The sequence below is a fragment of the Heterodontus francisci genome, chromosome 18 (genome assembly GCF_036365525.1).
Source record: "Heterodontus francisci isolate sHetFra1 chromosome 18, sHetFra1.hap1, whole genome shotgun sequence".
NCBI lineage: Eukaryota > Metazoa > Chordata > Chondrichthyes > Heterodontiformes > Heterodontidae > Heterodontus > Heterodontus francisci.
In genome coordinates, this window is record NC_090388.1 from 60,560,262 (window position 1) to 60,579,115 (window position 18,854).

The 18,854-nt window shown below is 41.3% G+C and overlaps 1 protein-coding gene across 5 annotated transcripts in view; it reads left to right on the top strand.

Moving 5' to 3' along the window:
* The window catches only part of kiaa0930, a 131,144-nt gene extending 112,520 nt beyond the window's left edge, over window positions 1-18,624 (top strand). For 4 of the 5 annotated variants that reach the window (XM_068050824.1, XM_068050825.1, XM_068050826.1 and 1 more), the window contains 2 exons: window positions 7,426-7,581; window positions 10,904-18,624. In XM_068050824.1, the coding sequence (XP_067906925.1) occupies window positions 7,426-7,581; window positions 10,904-10,944 (197 nt within the window). In that variant the 3' untranslated portion in view covers window positions 10,945-18,624. The remainder of the gene's footprint in view (window positions 1-7,425; window positions 7,582-10,903) is intronic. The other variant, XM_068050827.1, reaches the window with a different exon arrangement.
* The last annotated feature ends 230 nt before the right edge of the window (window positions 18,625-18,854 follow it).

Genomic DNA, 18,854 nt, shown 5'->3' on the forward strand with positions numbered 1-18,854 from the left:
CAGGTAAAAAGTGATTTATGGTGTTTGAATATGCTGTTGCTTCCCAGATCCTTGCCCATTTTTCCTCCTACTGCCTGTTTAGATCCCCCAATTAGATTATTCCATTCCACAGTACTGAAATGGCCTTAACAAAGTCACACAAAAGTTTCTGTGAATGTAGGGCATTATTGAGCGAGATGCAATTGTCCACGCAATCCTCATCATTCTGTGGGACTATCCTTGCTTGGTTACCTATCCAACCATAGCCAGAGATTCTCTAGCAATATCTTCTCTTCCCGTTCCTGGATTGTCACCTCAGCAGTTCTCCTAGGATCCATCCTTGGCTCCTTCCATTTCCTCAATTACAGGCTGCCCCTTAGTGACATCATCCAAAGCTATGAAATTTTGCTTCTATGTGTTTGCTGATAACTCCTAGTTCTATTTTCCCTCGCCCTTTTTGATCCTACTGATGCTTCTGTGGTGTTGGATTGCTTTTCTGACTTTTGCATGTGCTGTAACCTCCTCCAGCTATACATTGGGAAATCCAAAGCCACTGTTTTCGACCTTCGCTACAAACCTCATGCCCTTGTCACCAACTCCATTTCCCTCTGTGGCTACTGTCTTGGGTTGAACCAGATCTGTGTTTCTGAATTTATATCCTCTTTGTCACAAAGATGCCTACTTCAACCTACATAACATCTCCCAACTCTGATATGACCTCAGCCTATGCACTGCTGAAACCCTCATTCACATCTTTGTCACTTTTAATTAATCTGCTCTCCTGGCCAAAGTCTCCTATGCATACTTCACCCCCTCCCCACCCTCTGTAACCTTCTCATCCAAAGCTCTGATGCCTGTATCTTAATCTGCACCGTTAGGCTTGTCCATACACATTTTCACTGGCCAATATTGGCTTCTAGTCTTGCCATCACAGAATTGTTACAGCACAAAAGGAAGCCATCGTGTCGGCACCGGCTCTCCGACTGAGCAATTCACCTGGTACCATTCTCCCGCTTTCTACCTGTAACTCTGCACATTCTTCCTTTTCAGTTAACAGTCTAATTCCCTTTTGAATGCCTCGATTGAACCTGCCTGCACCACACTCTTGGGCAGTGCATTCCAGACCTTAACCACTCACTGCGTAAAAAAGTTCTTCCTGTTGCTTTTGCTTCTTTTCCAATTACCATTAATCTGTGTCCTCTTAGTTCTTGATCCTTTCACAAGTGGGAACAGTTTTTCTCTATCTACTCTGTCCAGACTCTCATGATTTTGAATACCTCTATCAAATCTCCTCTCATCCTTCTCTTCAAGGAAAACAGTCCCAGCTTCTCCAATCTATCTTCATAACTGAAGTTCCTCATCCTTGGAATGATACTTGTGAATCTTTTCTGCACTCTTTCCAATGACTTCACATCTTTCCTAACGTGCAGCACCCAGAACTGGATCCAATACTGCAGCTAAAGCTGAACTAATGTTCTCAGTGACCTTGTCCCATCAACATGTTATCTCTTGCCCCACCCCTACTTTATTTGCTTAAAACCTATTACATTTCTAATATTTGCCAGTTTTGATGAAGGGTCACTGACCTGAAACGTTAACTCTACTTCTCTCTCCACAGATACTGCCAGACCTGCTGATTTATTTCCAGCATTTCTTGTTTTTTATTTCAGATTTCAAGCATCTGCAGTATTTTGCTTTTATAATCATAATCTCCTTGCTGTTGTACTCTTTGCCCCTATTACTAAAGCCCAGGGTACTGTACGTTTTATTAAACGCTCTCTCAACTTGTCCTGCCACCTTCAATGACTTATGTACATATACACCCAGGTCCCTCTGCTCCTGCAGCCCTTTTAGAATTGTACCCTTTATTTTATATTGTCTCTCCATGTTCTTCCTACCAAAATGAATCGCTTCACAGTTCTGCACATTGAGCTTCATCTTCCACTTGTCTGGCCATTCCACCAACTTGTCTATGTCCTTTTGAAGTTCTACGCTATCCTCCTCACAGTTCGCAAGTTTCGTATCGTCCACAAATTTTGAAACTGTGCCCTGTACACCAAGGTCTAGGTCATTAATATACATCAGGAAAAGCAAGGGTCCCAACACTGACCTCTGGGGAACTCCACTACAAACCTTCCTCCAGCCCAAAAAGCATCCATTGATCACTACTCTCTGTTTCCTGTCACTCATCTAGTTTTGTATCCATGTTGTTACTGTCCCTTTTATTCCATGAGCTATAACTTTGCACACGGGTCTGTTGTGTGGCACTGTATCAAACGTCCATTGGAAGTCCATGTACGCCACATCAACAGCATTGCCCTCATAACCCTCTATGTTACCTCATCAAAAAACTCCAGCATGTTTGTTAAACATGATTTTTCCTTAACAAATCCATGCTGGCTTTCCTTAATTAACCTGTATTTGTCCATGTGACTAATAATTTTGTCCCAAATTATTGTTCCTAGATGTTTCCCCATCACTGAATTTAAACTGACTGACCTGTAGTTGCTGGGCTTATTTGAACAAGGATATAACATTTGCAATTCTCCAGTCCTCTGGAACCACCCCCCAAGTCCAAGGAAGACTGGAAAATTATGGCCAGTGCCTCTGCAATTGCCACACTCATTTCCCTCAGTATCCTTGGATGCGCCTCATCTGTTCCTGGTGCTTTATCAACTTCAAGTATAGACAGCCTATCTAAATCTCCTCCTTATCAATTTAAATCTTTCTAGTGCATTAGTTACCTCCTCTTTCACTGTGGCCTGGGTAGCATCTTCCTTGGTAAAGTATTCATTTCATACATCAGCGATTTCCCCCTGCCTCCACGCGTAAATCCCCTTTTTGCTCCTTGATCGGTCCTACTCTGCCTTTTTACTATTTATATGCCTATAGAAGACTTTGGGATTTCCTTTTATGTTAGCTGCCAGTCTCTTTTCATACTCCCTCTTTTGTTTCTCTTCTTTGCTTTTCCACTTCCCCTCTGAACCTTCTATATTCAGCCTGGTTCTCCATTGCATTATCCACCTGACATCTGTCAAAAGCACACTTCTGCTTCTTCATCTCTATCTCTGTTGTCATCCAGGGAACTCTGGATTTGTTTGCCCTACCTTTTCCCTTTGAGGGAGTATACCTTGACTATCTCTTCTTTGACGGTATCCCATTGTTCAGATACTATTTCTCCTGCCAACCTTTATTCGGCCCAGATCCATTCTTACCCCATTGAAGTTGGCTTTCTCCCAGTTCATTATTCTTGCTCTAGATGGTTCTTTGCCCTTTTCCGTAGCCAACTTAAACCTTATGATACAATGATCAGTGTCCCCTAAATGTTCTCCTACTGATTTTTGATCCACTTGGCCCACCTCATTCCCAAGAACCAGGTCCAGCAGTGCCTCCCCTTTCGTTGGACTAGAAATGTACTGCTGTAGAAAATTTTCCTGAACACACTCTAGGAACTCTTGCACCTCTCTGCCCTTTACACTACTACTATCGTAGTCTATATTCAGATAATTAAAGTCACCCATTATAACTGCTCCTATAATTTTTGCACCTCCTGTGTAATTTCTTTGCAAATTTGTTCCTCTACATCCTTTCCACTAGTTGGTGGCCTATAGACTACACCGGGAAATGTAATTGCACCCTTTTTGTTCCCTAGCTCTAGCCAAATAGATTCTGTCCTTGAGCCTTCTGGAATATCCTCTCTCTCCAGGACTGCAATGTTCTCTACAATGCAATACTCACACTCCTCCCCCTTTTCTTCCTTTCCTATCTTTCCTGAACACCTTGTATCCAGCAACATTTAACACCCAGTCCTGCCCTCCTTTGAGCTAGGTCTCTGTAATGGCCACAACATCATATTTCCACATGTCAATCTGCACCTGTAACTCACCAATCTTATTAACGACACTTCCTGCATTCACATACATGCACATTAACCCTGATTTAGACTTTATTTCTTCCTCCCTTACTCTGCCCCCACCTAATAACTTAATCTCCATAGTGCTATCTATCTCTCCCACCTATCTCTGTGCACTTGGTAGTACTGTCTAATATTTTTACCTTACGCACATTATTCATATTTTCTACTTCAATGTTAAGAACATACGAAGTAGGAGCAGAAGTAGGCCGTTCGGCCCCTCGAGCCTCAAGATTCAATAAAATCATGGCTGATCTGTTTGTGTTTTGAATTCCACACTCCCATCTACCCCAATAACCCTTGATTCCCTTGCCTAACAAGAATCTATCTACCTCCACCTTAAAAATATTCAATGACCCCGCCTCCACCACCTTTTGAGAGTTCCAAAGTCGCACAACCCTGAGAGAAAAAATTTCTTCTCATCTGTCCTAAAAGGGCGACCCCTTTTTTTAAAACCGTGCCCCCTAGTTCTAGACTCATCCACAAGAGGAAACATCCTTTCCACATCCACCTTGTCGAGACCGTTCAGGATCTTATAAAACTCAATCAAGTCTCCCCTCCCCCTTCTAAACTCCAGTGAAATCGAGCCCAGTCTGTCCAACCTTTCCTCATAAAACAACCCACTCATTCCAGGTATCAATCTAGTAAATAAAAGCAAAATACTGCAGATGCTGGAAATCTGAAATAAAAACAAGAATTGCTGGAACCACTCAGCAGGTCTGGCAGCATCTGTGGAAAGAGAAGCAGAGTTAACGTTTCGGGTCAGTGACCCTTCTTCGGAACCCTTCAATCTAGTAAACCACCTCTGAACTGCCTCCAATGCATTTTCATCCTTAAATAAGGAGACCAAAACTGCACATGTTATTCAAGATGTAGTCTCACCAATGCCTTGTATAACTGAAGCATAACATCTGCATTTTTATTTTCAATTCCTCTCATAATAAAGGATAGCATTCCATTAGCCTCCTCTATTATCTGATGTACCTGCATACTAATTTTTTGTGACTCCTGCACTTCGGAATTCTGCAGTCATTCTCTGCTTTTCTATTCTTCTTGCCAAAGTGAACAACTTCACATTTTCCCACATTATACTCCATCTGCCAGACTTTTGTCTACTCACTCAACCTATCTGTCAGTCTGCAATCTCATGTCCTCTTCACAACATACTTTTCTACCTATCTTTGTGTCATCTGCAAATTTAGCTACCATGCCATTGCTTTCCTCATCTAAGTCATTGATGTAAATTGTAAAAAAGGTCGAGGTCCCAGCACAGACCCCTGCGGGACCCCACACGTCACATCCTGCCAATCAGTAATGGACCCATTTATGCTCTTGTTTTCTGCCAGCCAGCCAATCTTCTATCCATGTTAATATGTTACCCCCTACACCATGAGCTCTTACTTTGCACAATAACCTTTTATGTCGCACCTTGTCAAATGCCTTCTGGCATTTGGTGCTCATTCCACTGCCAATTTAGTTTAAAAGTTCCCCAACCACACTATTAAACCTCCCCTTGAGGACGTTGGTCCCAGTCCTGTTGAAGTACAACCTGTCCCTTTTGAATAAGTGTCTCCTATGCCAGAGCTGGTCCCAATGCCCCAAGTATCTGAAGCCCTCCCTTCAGATCCTCCCTATCTTCCTATTTCTACTCTTGCTAGTACGTGGCACTGGGAGTAATCCATTGATTCCTACCTTTGAGGTCCTACTCTTTAACTTCCTCCCTAGTTCCTGAAAATCTGACCGTAGGACCTTAATACTTGCCCTTGTTATGTCGTTGATAACAACGTGTACCACAACTTCTGGCTCACTCCCTACCCCCTGCAGAATATCCTGCGCCTTCTTTGTGATGTCCTTCACCCTGGCACCAGGAAGGCAACACACCATGCAGGACTCCCGATAACGGTTACAGAAATGCCTATCTGTCCCCCTGACTGTGGAATCACCTATAACGACTGCATTTCTGCACATGGCTGCTCCCTCCTGTCCAGGCCCATTCCCATTGGTGCCATGGCCTGGACAGCACTCCTTTAGGGTATTGTCACTCCCAGCAGTCTCCAAAGCTGAGTACTGGTTTGAGAGTGGCATACATCCTGAAGACTCCTGCACTTCCTGCCTGTTCCTACTCTTCCAGATGGTGACCCACCTACTATCCTGAATTCCGACTGCCTGTGGGGTGACCACCTCCTGGAATGTACGATCCAGGAAACTCTCCTGCTCTCTGATGCTCCGCAATGACTCCAGCTTCCCCTCAGGCATGAGCTCAAGCTGAAGCAGCTGGAGACACTTCCATACACACGTGGTCGCCCAAGACACATGAAGTGTCCTGAATTTCCCACATGGTGGAGGCATTGCAAGCAAACAGGTTGTAGCTGCCCATTCATGATCTAAACAAAAAAACACTATTCCCTTTTTAAAACACTCTAGTACCCTATTTAAACTATCAATTTTAATTAATATCTCTAGTCCTGCTCTGTGCTTATACTCACTACAACATTTACTGTTACACTACCCCGATTAACTATTTTAAATTTCCTAGCTCCTAACTTGAACTCATACCCTGTCTTCTGGTTTTATGGTAAATTACAAAATCCACCTTAGTTTTTATACCAATGAATCGATCAAGTCTTATTTTATATCTGATTTAAATTAAAAGCTTACACTATACCCAACCCGGCTGGCTTTCTGTTTCCCCGCAATTTCTGTTGATTGTGACGTCGCTCTGATGTCACTTTTCGATTTTTGATTTGCCTTCGAATCTCCCGCAGCTTCTCTCCAGCCTCCCAGCTTTTTAAATCCTCTCCTGCTGCCTCTAATTCAAAATTGCCCTCTACATGTTTAAATCTCTATCTCTGTAATCCCTTCCAGCCCTATAACCACCTTCTCCACAACTTTCCAATCCTCTAACACAAACCTCTTGTGCACCATTTTCCTCCCCCCCCCACCGCCCCCACAAACAATCCACACCTTCATCCACCTAGGCTCATGCTTTAGAAATCCCTGTGCTTCTCCACCTCCCTCTCCTTTAAAGACCATCCTTAATGTGCATCTTTAACAAGCTTCTGACCACCACTATTGATCTCTTTTTTTTTCCCTTTGGCTCAGCATCTGTTTTCCTAATACATTTGTGAAGGACCTTGGGATGCTTTTCTATGTTAAAGGCACTGCACCAATGCGAGTTGTTAATGATGGTTTCTAGGCACACACTCAGCTTAGACTGCAGTGGATTCAAGCCGCTATCATTGTTTTGTAAGATCCGTTTCTTAAGACTGCCTTGTAATGTTGGAACAGCCATTATTAGCAGCTTTTTCTTATCCTAGCCCAGAAGGAAAATCCATTTCACAAAGGCAGTAAACAATATTGCTGTGTTTAGTCTCTACTATCACTTTTTAAAAGAATATTCTATATTGCAGGATTTCGTCATTCTTGCTTTTTTCCTTATTCTTTCTTTGTATTTTGGAATGCAAACTGATGCAATAAATGTTTTCATCTTGAAAATAAATCTGCTGGACCTTACCTGTTCTGTCTCTTTGCAGACATGCATGGTGTGTCCAACCTACGATCTCGTTCTTTGTCGGGGACTGGGAGGTCCTTGGTTGGATCCTGGCTAAAGCTGAACCGAACTGAAGAAAATTTTCTACTCTATGCACACCTCACCTATGTTACATTACCAATGCATCGCATCACAACAGGTAAATTCTGTCAGAGCTTCACTGCTGTCTGGCAGCCTGCTGCACTGGCGGAGCAGGCTCGGTGGGCTGAATGGCCTACTCCTGCTTCTATGTTCCACGAATGCCAATGCAAAAGGAAATGCGTTGATAATTTTGTATTAATGGATTGTTGCTTAGGAGGCACTAAGGAAAAAATGGATGGCAAACCTTTCTTTACCTTTTTTAAATTGAAGGTAACTTAATGTGATTAATGAAAGTAATGCATCGGTATCTTTTTCCCCAAACAAAAGTAATGGTTGCTATTCCCTCATGAATACTGTGCTCGAGAATGGGTCTGTGATGTGAAAGAAATGGGTGTATAAGGTTTCATGCTAGGACTTTCTAAAGAAGTTATCTGTGCAACTGTTTGGGGACTGCAAGCTGCATAGCTTCTCAGCAGACTTCCTGACTTAAAAATCTGTGCAATAAATTACATTGTTCTAATTTAAACTGTGTGGGATTCAATCCAGCAACTTCAATAATTCAATTCACCTTTTTTCATCCCTTGCAGGTATTGATATCTACAAATATAAGTACTTCAAATAACTAATTATTCAAGTCTGATCTATTAAATTATCCTTTTTTAAATTTTTTGTTTTAAAATCTAACTAGATTATCACATTAATTGGCAAACTAATTTTTTAATGAATTGTTGCTTTATTAATCAAAATCTTTGCTAAATAAGGATTGTTTTCTTTTAAATGTTCAGCTATACCTAATCTTGAAAGTTCCTAAATCTGAAAAAAGGACAGAAAATTCTGGAGATACCCAGACAGCATCTGAGAGAAGGGACAGGTCAATATTTTGGGAAGGTCCCTACTCAAAATTTTGTCCTCGCTTCTCTTAGCAGATGCTGACTGATCTGCTAGGTATCTCCAGTATCTTCAGTTTTATGCTTTTTAACTTAGGGTTGTAAATCGCTTTTTCCAAAAGCCAATTATCTCTCAGATGTACCGTGGAACAGTAGGCAGATCTTACCCAGTATTTAAGTGATGCCTGTGAATAAACTTGAATAGGGCTCCCTCCCCAACTGCCAGATATACTATATATTACAATTTAGAGAAAGACTTGCATTTATATAGCCCCTTTCAGGACCTCAGGGCATCCAAAAGTGCTTTACCGTCAATGACCAAATAATTTAGTGATGTTAGTTGAGGGTTAAATAGTGGGCAGAACATCAGGGAGAACTCCTGCTTTTGAAAATAATGGGCTGAATTTTATGCCCCCTCCCAAAGAGAGGGTTGGTGGAGTGGGAGGTGGCATAAAATGGAGCGGGAGGCTCCGGGGGCCTTTCCCAACCCGCATCTGCCTCCGCAGCCACTTTATGCAGGGTGGCAAAAAACGGCCCACCCACCCACCCCAGGCCAATCAAGGCCCTTACGTGGCCACTTAAGTGCCTTCGCCCATCTCCACGTGGATTTTACGCATGGCAAGCAGGCATCCTAGACCCGAGAAAAACCACCCGACAAAAGCAGGTGGCTTTCTGATGGCCTAGGTGGGGTGCCCTCATGATCGAGCAGCCTGTGCCCGTGGAGGCTGCCCCTGATGCCCCAACCACCCTCAACACCTGTCCCCCCCCATTCGACCACCCTTGCCTCACCGGGGCCTGACCAATCACCCTGATGAGGCAACGAACACTTACCTGCGTTCCGGGGTTCCCCGACGTCATCTTTGCGATGCTGGGTGCAGTCCCAGCAGTGGCCATTGCTCCCGGTGGCGCTGCTGGGACAGAGAGCTGTCAGCTCGCTGATTGGCCGGCAGCTCTATTTGGCAGGACTTCCTACCTCCAGCGGGTGGAAGTCCCATCTCAAACTAATTAAAGCCCGGGGACCTCCAAGATACGGGTCGGATCCCCAGGCTAGGTGGAAGCGGGTTCGCTGCCGTCCACCCAGGGTAAAATCCCGGCCAATGCTGTCGAATCTTTTATGTTCAGCTGAGCGGGTAGATAAAGACTCAGTTTAACATCTCAACTGAAAGACAGTGGGCTGAATTTTGTTGAGCTCCCGACATCGAGCTCTGTGGTAGTGGTGGTGGGGGGAGGGCAGAAGATTGCAGCGGTCCCGTCACGCAGCCCGACGATGGGATTGCCGGGCTTGAACGTCCCGGACGGTGGCGAGGCTCCTTGGTGGCAACCCCTCCCCCCACCCCGCTGTTTGGTGATGGGACCCAACTAAATTTTTAAATAAACCTCATGAATACTTTTACCTACAATTCATCACGATCTTACCGGATGTCCAGTATCTTCTGTGTGACAGGCGGCACTCACACGCCTTCACTTTCCCATCCAGGGAAAGCTGGCTTCACTGCGGTGGGGAAAGGGGGGAACGTAGGATTTTTTGTGTAGTTGGGGGGTGGGGAGAAACAGGGTCAACACTGCATTTCTGGAGTGTGGGGGGGGAGGGGTGACCTCTGCATTTTGTGCAGTTGAGGGGTTGGGGGTAGAGGTCAGCTGGGCAATTTGTGTTTTTTGAGGGGGGGAATGGGGCGACCATTTATTTATCGTACGGTGATGGGGGGAAGTACGTGGTTCAAATCTGCAGTCTGTGAAAGGTCTGGCAGTCCTTTAAAAATGGCGCCTGCGCAGAGGCAGCTGACACCGTTCACGGCATCGTTGAAGCTGCCCCTGCCACGTGATTTGGGGGAGTGGAAGTGGCCGGACCTGCGTATTTAAATGAGCTACCGCGCGCTAGATCGCGGCGGTGTGATGGCCATTTTTTTTCTGCCGTCAGCCCAGTACCGCTAACAGTGCAGCACTCTGAGTACTGCGCTGGGATGTCGGCCTTGATTTTGTGCTAAAGTCTCTGGAGTAGAACTTGAATCCACAATCATCTGACTCGTAGGCAAAAGAGCTATTACTGAGAATAGACTGATATCTAGTTCCCTCTGAACGTCTTTTTATTGCACTTTCGACAATTCTTTTCCGTTTTCCAAGAAACCCTGATGACCTGTATTGTCATTAGATGTTCAGATTCTAGTGAGTTTTAAAAATCTTTTCCCAAACACATTTCTACATGCAGTATTGAAGTAAAATGACTTGCATCAAACTGAATTAGAACAAGATTATATTTCAAAAACAAGTATTTACCAATCTCTATTAAGTAACCCAGAAATAATTTCACGTTCCTTATACAAGGATCTATCAATTTCCAAGTTTCCCTGTATCTGATCCCTTGACTCCAAATATTGAGAAAATTATGACCTCTTCCCTCACCCAGGAGAAATTCTAAGTGGTATTTAGGCTTGATTTTGAGTTTTTGAATGTTTTTTCAACGCTATTGAATCTGCCTCTCTCTCGCCCCCTCAGATATTCTGGAAATACGGCAGAAGCCAATCTTGATGACATAGCGGACAGCAGGCACTGCCTTACAAACTCGCAGCCAAGTGCCTAATTGCAACTGGATTCTTGACAACACTACCACCTAGTGTCGGGATGGAAGGGAAGTTTATTACAATACCAGCCAATCAAAGTGCCTCCTTCACCTGCCCACAGGACATCACCAGTGTTCATTTTCCAATCACACTACGTTTGTGTTTTAATAGAGTCCAGTTAGGAGCTGCTTCTTACTAAAAAAAAACCAATACAGAATGCTTCATGAACAATTTTTGACGACAATTACTTTGTATCTAGCAACAATGATAAAGGAGAACAAAAGGCGAAGGGGAATTATTTGCTGAACTTTATATTAAACAAAAGATTTTAAATTCAATCTTCAAGAAAGTGTGTTCAGTAGGTAGATAGCACAGTTTTCTCCCCATACCCTATTCTTTGTCTAAGTATCATTTGCTTTGAATGCTTATATCCGATAATGTTGTAGGGTAATTCTTTCTCATGTTTTTTTTTTAAATGGGGTAAACAAAAGACATGGAATCACTGGAACCACACAGTGTTATCAAATTTTGCAGATCTATTCTAATAATCAATGGGATTTGTTAGAGGGAGGGGGAAAATGGCCTTCCTTTTTTTAATAAAGAAGACGGCTTTTGTTGATTTTTGTCAAACCCAAGCGTGTTGAGAAAGGGAAGCAAACATTTGGGAAATGTTTTGTGCTGCTTATATACTGCATCCAAGTGTTGGTTGTTGCACTCCACCTGTGTGCACATCAGGTGTGAATTTGTTTAGCGGGAAATGTATAAATTAATGTTATTGCAAAATTCCTTTTCCTGGAATATTTATTTGCATGTAGTGAAATGGAACTTTTTCCTTCCCGAGTCCACCTGACTGGATGGCTGGCATAATGAATGTACTGTTGGGATGTGATTTGAGTGGCACATTCTTCAAAGTACTCATTGTGACCATAAGTCATTTTAGCTGGTGAATCCATCTGTACAATGAAGATTGTTCGACAGTGGGAACCTAGCAGCATTACAAAATGGTTCTTTTAGCAGCTGCCCATGTGTATGCGTCCGGAGAATGGTCGAGTAAAAAAAAATACCGAGATGCTTTTGCACAAACTGGACCATAAAATAACGAATAAATGAAATATGGGGGAATCTTGAGATTCTTAATCTTGCTTTTTCCAGCCGAAGCCTTTGTACCATCAGACCTGTGGCTTATAAATTTTGACATTAAGCTGTGTTTTTTCTTGATGAAACGAAACTGAATTAAAGTTGGCTAACAGCTTGTTGGAATAGGGATGGTGCAGCTTTTTAACAAATTGTTTACTAAACCCTGCATGCCAAGTTACTATTTTTGTAATTTCACGACTTCTGCCATCCAGGAAATGTGACTAACTGCAGGCTTTACCCTGACCTATCTCTCCTCTTCAGGAGCCAGTTTGGCCTCGTTTCCAGTGTTAATTATATTTGCTGTTTGACTAAAAATGCTTGCATGGCATACTTTTGCAGTGCACAGCTAGAGTTGCCACCTTTTGCTGCACTGAAATGCAGACCAGGGACAGAATAGGGGCAGGTTAAGATCATGGCTTGAGTACAGATGCTTACCATGCTATTGATTTTTTTTTTTAATTGCAGTTTTTGATTTAATAGCTAATGTTTCCACATTGTAAAACATAGAAGTCAATAGAGGAAAAATTGACTTCTAAGTTTTATTTGGAAAAACAGACCTCTAATATGTGTTCATTTTAGAAATTTCTGAATGCAGTCAAAATCTGAACAGGTGGCAACTCTGTGCAGAGCAAGATGGAAATGTAGTGGTCAGGCTAAAATTAGATCCGTTTCATTCTGTCTCTTGAAGGATCCAGATTTTCTGCTGGAGCAATTGACATCGAGGCAAGAAGAATGGAAGTTTATACAGTGAAACTGTACTAATCTTAATCCGTGAGAGAGAATTGGGGTTTTGAAAGGGAATATTCCATGTATATATAAATAAGCTCATCCATTTTTCAACAAATACCAAGATTGGATTTGTGATGTTATTTTAAAAAGACTTGTATACCATAGTTTCATTTAGTTTGCTAAAAGCTTTATTTCCTGCTAATCAGCATTTTTGTAGAGTGTGGCACCTACTGCTTGTTCTGTGTTTAAAGTGGTGATGGTACTAGGAGAATAATTTGTCGAATAGAACAGTTTTTTGGGGGGGGTGTGGGAGGGTGGGTGTTGAGGAAGCCACTATTGTGTAATGGCTAAATGCCAACTTCATTGGTTCACTGCCATCTTTGCTGGACAGAGTTCTGTGTGAAATGTAGAATTTTTTTTAATGGTAGCCTAACATCTGATCAGAGAGCCACAGTTATGTCTCCATATTGTGTGATCAATACATGTTTTTTTTATTGATTATATTTAGGTGGTCAGTGGCTCACAAACATGAATCTTGTCCTCATTTGGTGGTGTGGATTTCTTTTGCTCCAACTTGAGCAGCAAAAAAGATATATTTACTGTTCATTGCTGGGTACAGAAGTCCCACATGCACTGCTAAATAAGCCACAGATTTGTTTTATAGTGCAGTATGGGATCTAACACTGACTTAAAACAGTCAAGTTTCTTTTTGATATGTTGCCTTTTTTCTAGCAGTACAACACTAGATTCCTTTGCTAGGAACCTGTCTTCCAATCATATTCTGAATTCACATTTGTGCACTGCTATAGGTAGCAGTAATGTTAGATTGAAGCACCTCACACTAAGAAGATGGGGGTGAAGGGGCAGACATGATAAATTAGCAAAAGTCATTTTCTGAATTTGGAAAATGTTCATGTAGCCAGCAGGAAATCTGTGGCTCAAACCACTTTGGCCTCTTGGCAGAAGGAAGAAAATATGATTTGTAAGAAACAGACAGGATATAAAGACTGGTAGAATTGTTTCCTTTTAATATAAACATCCTCCTAAATATTTGATTAACAGCAATCAAGTTTTCTCCATGATGATTATTTCCGCATCTTGTAACTTTTTTGTATACTGAGATTTAATTGATGCACCCCAATATGGCCGTTGAGGTGGTCATGTATTGGCTTGGTAAAATCTTCATTACTTGCACAATGCTCCTGCCTCTCCTTGCACATCCAATAGTTATCAAATAATTTTCACATTCACTTTCCAAAAGGCTGAGATTTCTCAAATTTGGTAGGTGCCTTTCAGAAAATTAGTGTGCTAACTTCAAGGCGTTATAATGGAAACCATTTATAAAGGCCATCTCCAAAGTGTAGTAATTAATATTTATAGCTTAAGGAATGTTGTACAAACTGCTTTTAGAAATTATATAAATTCAGTCACTGCTCCCTTAGAAAATTTGAATATGTCAAACTGTATTGTAATAGAGCTTTGTTGAAAAGTTTATTATATCTGGTTGGGAGAAGAGAAAGAACGTGCTCTTTGTTTTTAGCAGTCTTTCTCTTACATTTTCACACATTCCTCTGTTCCTTTTCTCTCTTTGTGCTTGTGCTTCTTTCCACCTTAATTTTACACACAAGGCATAGGTTAGTCTGTGATATGATAAAATGGTGACCACGATGGGAAGAAATTCATTGCAACAGCCAGGAGTTCCTGCACAAGAATTTGAGAAGTAAAACCTGAAAGTGACCTGAAATGTTAAAAGAATTTATTTAAGTTTAGATGGCAGTGCCACGTTCTAATTAAGCAAAAGGGTATTTTTTTTGTCCCAGTTTGTAAACACTATTCGTTCTCCTGCCCCATCTTACACTTTTTTTTTAAAAAGTGCCTTGTGTGTGAGACTTGTATGTACTTTTCGAGTTTTGATTGGGGGAGTATTTAATTAAGGGACGATATTGCTTGAAATGCTGAATCTCCTGCCAGGAGAGGGAAAAGTTGCAGTTAATGAACATCTGTTCCAGTCACAATAGAGCACCAATGTCAGGCACAAGAATATACTTTAACCTTTTTGTGGGCAGTAACTTTAAAGAGTTAGGAGGTGCACCATAAAGGCACAGTTCCTACAACACCTTAACAGAATTTGAAGAAAGCACCACTTGACTAATACTAAAGAATTTTTAAAACATACATGTTTGAGGAAACTGCAGTTTTTTTTAGAATGTTTGCTTTCAGGTCAGATATTTGCATCTTTTCATATTTGGGGGTGCTCTCCTAACTTTCTGTTTAACTTATTCATACATACCTCACCACCTGCAATACCTCAACTCTTAAGTGAGTGTTAAGTTTTTAATTGATCACTGGCTGTCTTTTGGCAAATAAGTTTATGTCTATGAGCCCTTGCAGAGAATTGACTGGCTACCTTAGTTGTTAAAGATACACATTCACTACTTTATTAAATGCTGAAATGCTTCCACAAACTACAGCTGTTTCTTTGAACAAAAGAAAAACAAATGTCTGCTTCATGTGCTGGAAGGAGATACTTTTTTAAATAACGTAACCTGTTCTAGGCAATGAAGAAGGGAATTATAGTTGATGCATTTCAATCCGAGTGTAAGTATATATGCTTTCAGATGGAGGCTACAAAAATGCTGGTTCACTTGTTTCTTTTTTTATTAGTTTCTTGTATTTATTTGCATTGAAGACTTGTGTGCAATATTGCAGCCCTAGATCAAAACCATCTGCTGAGTGCTACCTTAGTACCACAGGCATTGTGCATAGTCAGGATCTGTATTGTGACGGCCTAGTCAAACAAAATATTGAGTGCTTCCAAGGACAGGACACTCACAATAATGTGTAGATGCCCACCTTAGCAGGGCTTTGTTTTGCGTAGATACTAGTGTTCATCTACAATGTATGGACTCTTGTATTAATTTGATTGAAGTGTTATTAGAGTTGCAATGATGTTTTAGGTTAGTTAAAACCTTCAATGCGAGCAATTTTTTATTAAAGGTCCATTGCAATCGCAACCTGTAAGCCCAGGATAGAATAATCTTTTAAATGTTGACTATGGGCATTGTAATTGGCTCAAATTTCTCCTCAACAATGCTTAAATCCTCGTAAAAGCTACCCTCTTATTTGTGTACAGTAGCTCCTCCCAGTAAGCCTCTTACTATTTCATTGTTTTAAGAGTTTGTTCATTCAAGGGGAATGTCTTAGTGCTTTGGCAAACTTTGGGGAAAAAAGGAAACTGAGCTGTGTGTCATTTTTTTTTAATGATGCAATCAATCACGAGTGATGCAATGGAGTTTGATGTTGACAAACTTCTTTGTTTTTGCAAACATTTTCACATGATGCCTCTAACAGAGGATCCTGAAAGATTATTCACGCTTTGATATGTTCTAATAAACCGTACCTAAGGTATAACCTGTGTTGCTTATTGCTCATTAATTAAGGGTGCACTACACTAATTCAAAGCATCTAGTATACCGACTATCATGATTATCACTGATACTGAAAGGTCCCAAAAATGCACCCCTTGCAAGAATTTCTCTTCGTAACAATATTTAACAGGAATGGGACAAAGAAAAGGGGAATGAGGGGGGCCACTGTACTATGTGTAAAATTGCTGTTTTTGGAAAAAAAATAGGATTTGAGGCAAAATGCCATATATTACCTCAAGAAATTCCCTGTTTCAAAAGCCAATGTGTACTGAAAAATGTGACCTATATGCACTCTGTCATGTCTGTTTTAATTAACTGCCTCTGTGATAACAGATAGATTGTTAACTCTAAAATGCCAATAGGAACAGGAAACTGCAGCTTCTAGAGGAAACCCTGCAAGTTAGCGATTTTTCTATTTTTTTGGGCAGTGTGCAGTAAATGCATGGCTAATTGATATAATCTATGTAGGACTGTCAGCTGATTAAAAGCAGTTAGAAGTCATTAAGTTTTATGCTGAGCCACTGAACAAAGCACTTTAGATTGCCCTTGCCCTCTATTTCACTGCCCCCCTCCCCACCCCCCCCCACCCCCCCCCCCCCCCCCCAATCCCCTGCAAGAGGAATTGCTAGTTGAAGGTTTGATATGCACTTTGTTTAATTTCCAAATTTCCACCTTTTGGGTTCCTTATTAAAGGGGCATTGTCTTCATGGAACTTCATCATAGTGTTACTCCTGTGTGGTGGTGATCTAACATAAATGCATGATTCTTCCAGTTTTTTTTCTCTTCCCAAGAAAAATAATTGACAAACAGCTTAATTTGGATGAAGGATGTACCTGATGCTGTCTTTTAGTTTTTCATTACTGTCTATTTTCTCACATATGAATTACCACTCATTGGATGATAAGGAGCTCAACAGATCACAAGATGTTGTGCAAGGGCCTGGGGCCAGATATGTGATAGAGTAATATCCAATCTACTGGAATATGACTGCTGCCAGCTTTATATTGTAAAGTCTACAATTGTAGAAAACTGAATTGGTCAATGATATAGATATGACCACTTACCAGACATGGTTCATCAGATGAGGCAACTGAGACACACTACCTCACCTGGAATTCTGCAGAGGCAGTCTTTCTCCAACCCCCCACCTCCCCATAAACATCCAGCTGCTTGGTGGTGGGATTCTACAGGAAAGGCCTGTTACCATGGTAACATGCTGGCTTGGTTAGGCATATAGAGCAGTGCCTTGCCTATCAAAAAGGTCACCTGCTGCCTGTATCCAAAGGGAGAATATTATTAAAACAAACTATATTTCCTTAAGAGTTACGAATACTCTTTTCCATTAGCCTTCACTTCAGGCAGCACTGGTGGGTGGTCTTGAACACTTCAGTGCTGATTTATGTTTTCTGTACCTTGGTATGCTAGAAATAACAGCAGCACTGAACTTTACATCATTTGATAATCGTAGAACTTTAATTGAACAAATGTAGCTTCTGTATCCTTGCCCTCTAATACTGGAGGGCTATCACAGTGTTCTGATTGGCTCTTGAGTGCCCTTTAACATTCAGATGGAAATACCCTCATGAGAGACAATGCTGCTGTGCTTTGGGCTGCATGGTTTACAATCTTCAATGGAATCAGTGACATTTTGCATCATCAAAATACTCTTTGCTGTTCCATCATGTCGAAGGTTTCATGGAATAGCAATAACATAGCAGTTGTGTACTGTGAAACTGAGGATAGGCTAGTCCTGCCTCAATTCATCAATACCATGTTTTTGCTTTCAAATATTTAAAAATATCATTTTGAATTTCTTTGGAACTTTTGTATTTCCCTTCTAGAGCACAGACTGGTCTGTGATAGATATACTAATCCAGGGTTCTATACTTATGGCCTGACACTATTCTCAAGAAAATAAACAGCAAAGAATACGTCCAAAAGAATGATTGCAACATTTCAAAAACAGTGCTGAGCAGTTTATTATTGTGGTTCATTCTCCCACAAGGGCTTCAAATTCCATGTATCTCTCTGATTCTCATGTGTAACTTATCTCCTAGTTTTTTTAACCTTTAGTTCATAAAAGCAAAAGCTTTAGTATTTACCTTTATAGCTTTCTTCCACCCTTCATATTTGTCTGTAGTTAACTCTCCGTGTTGAATTGGGTGAAGGAACAGACTCTAGAAACAGCTCTGCTGCTGTTGCCGCCTAAATCGTGTTGAGGCCAAAAGTGATGTGTTTAACACAATTGGATTGTAGATAAGGTGTCAAGTTGTAGAAAAATAGGCTTCGGTCTTCTATGTAAATGTACTATTAAAGGTCCTGATGCTTCAAAACAATTTAATAATAAACAAATGGATAAGCCTATTGTCAGTCTGTTGTATGATTTCAATAATGCTGTAAAAAGGGGATGTTGATACAGTGAAAGAAATATTAAACTTTCATTTTGTGAGGGTACTCTCAATGAGGTGAGCCAACTAGCCTTTTCTCATTCCATACTTCCTTATGTTCTTTGTGCCTCAGACTGTTATGGCTCTCTGCTGAATAATTTGCATAAAAACAACAAAATGCTGGGGAGGGAGGGAGAGAGAAATG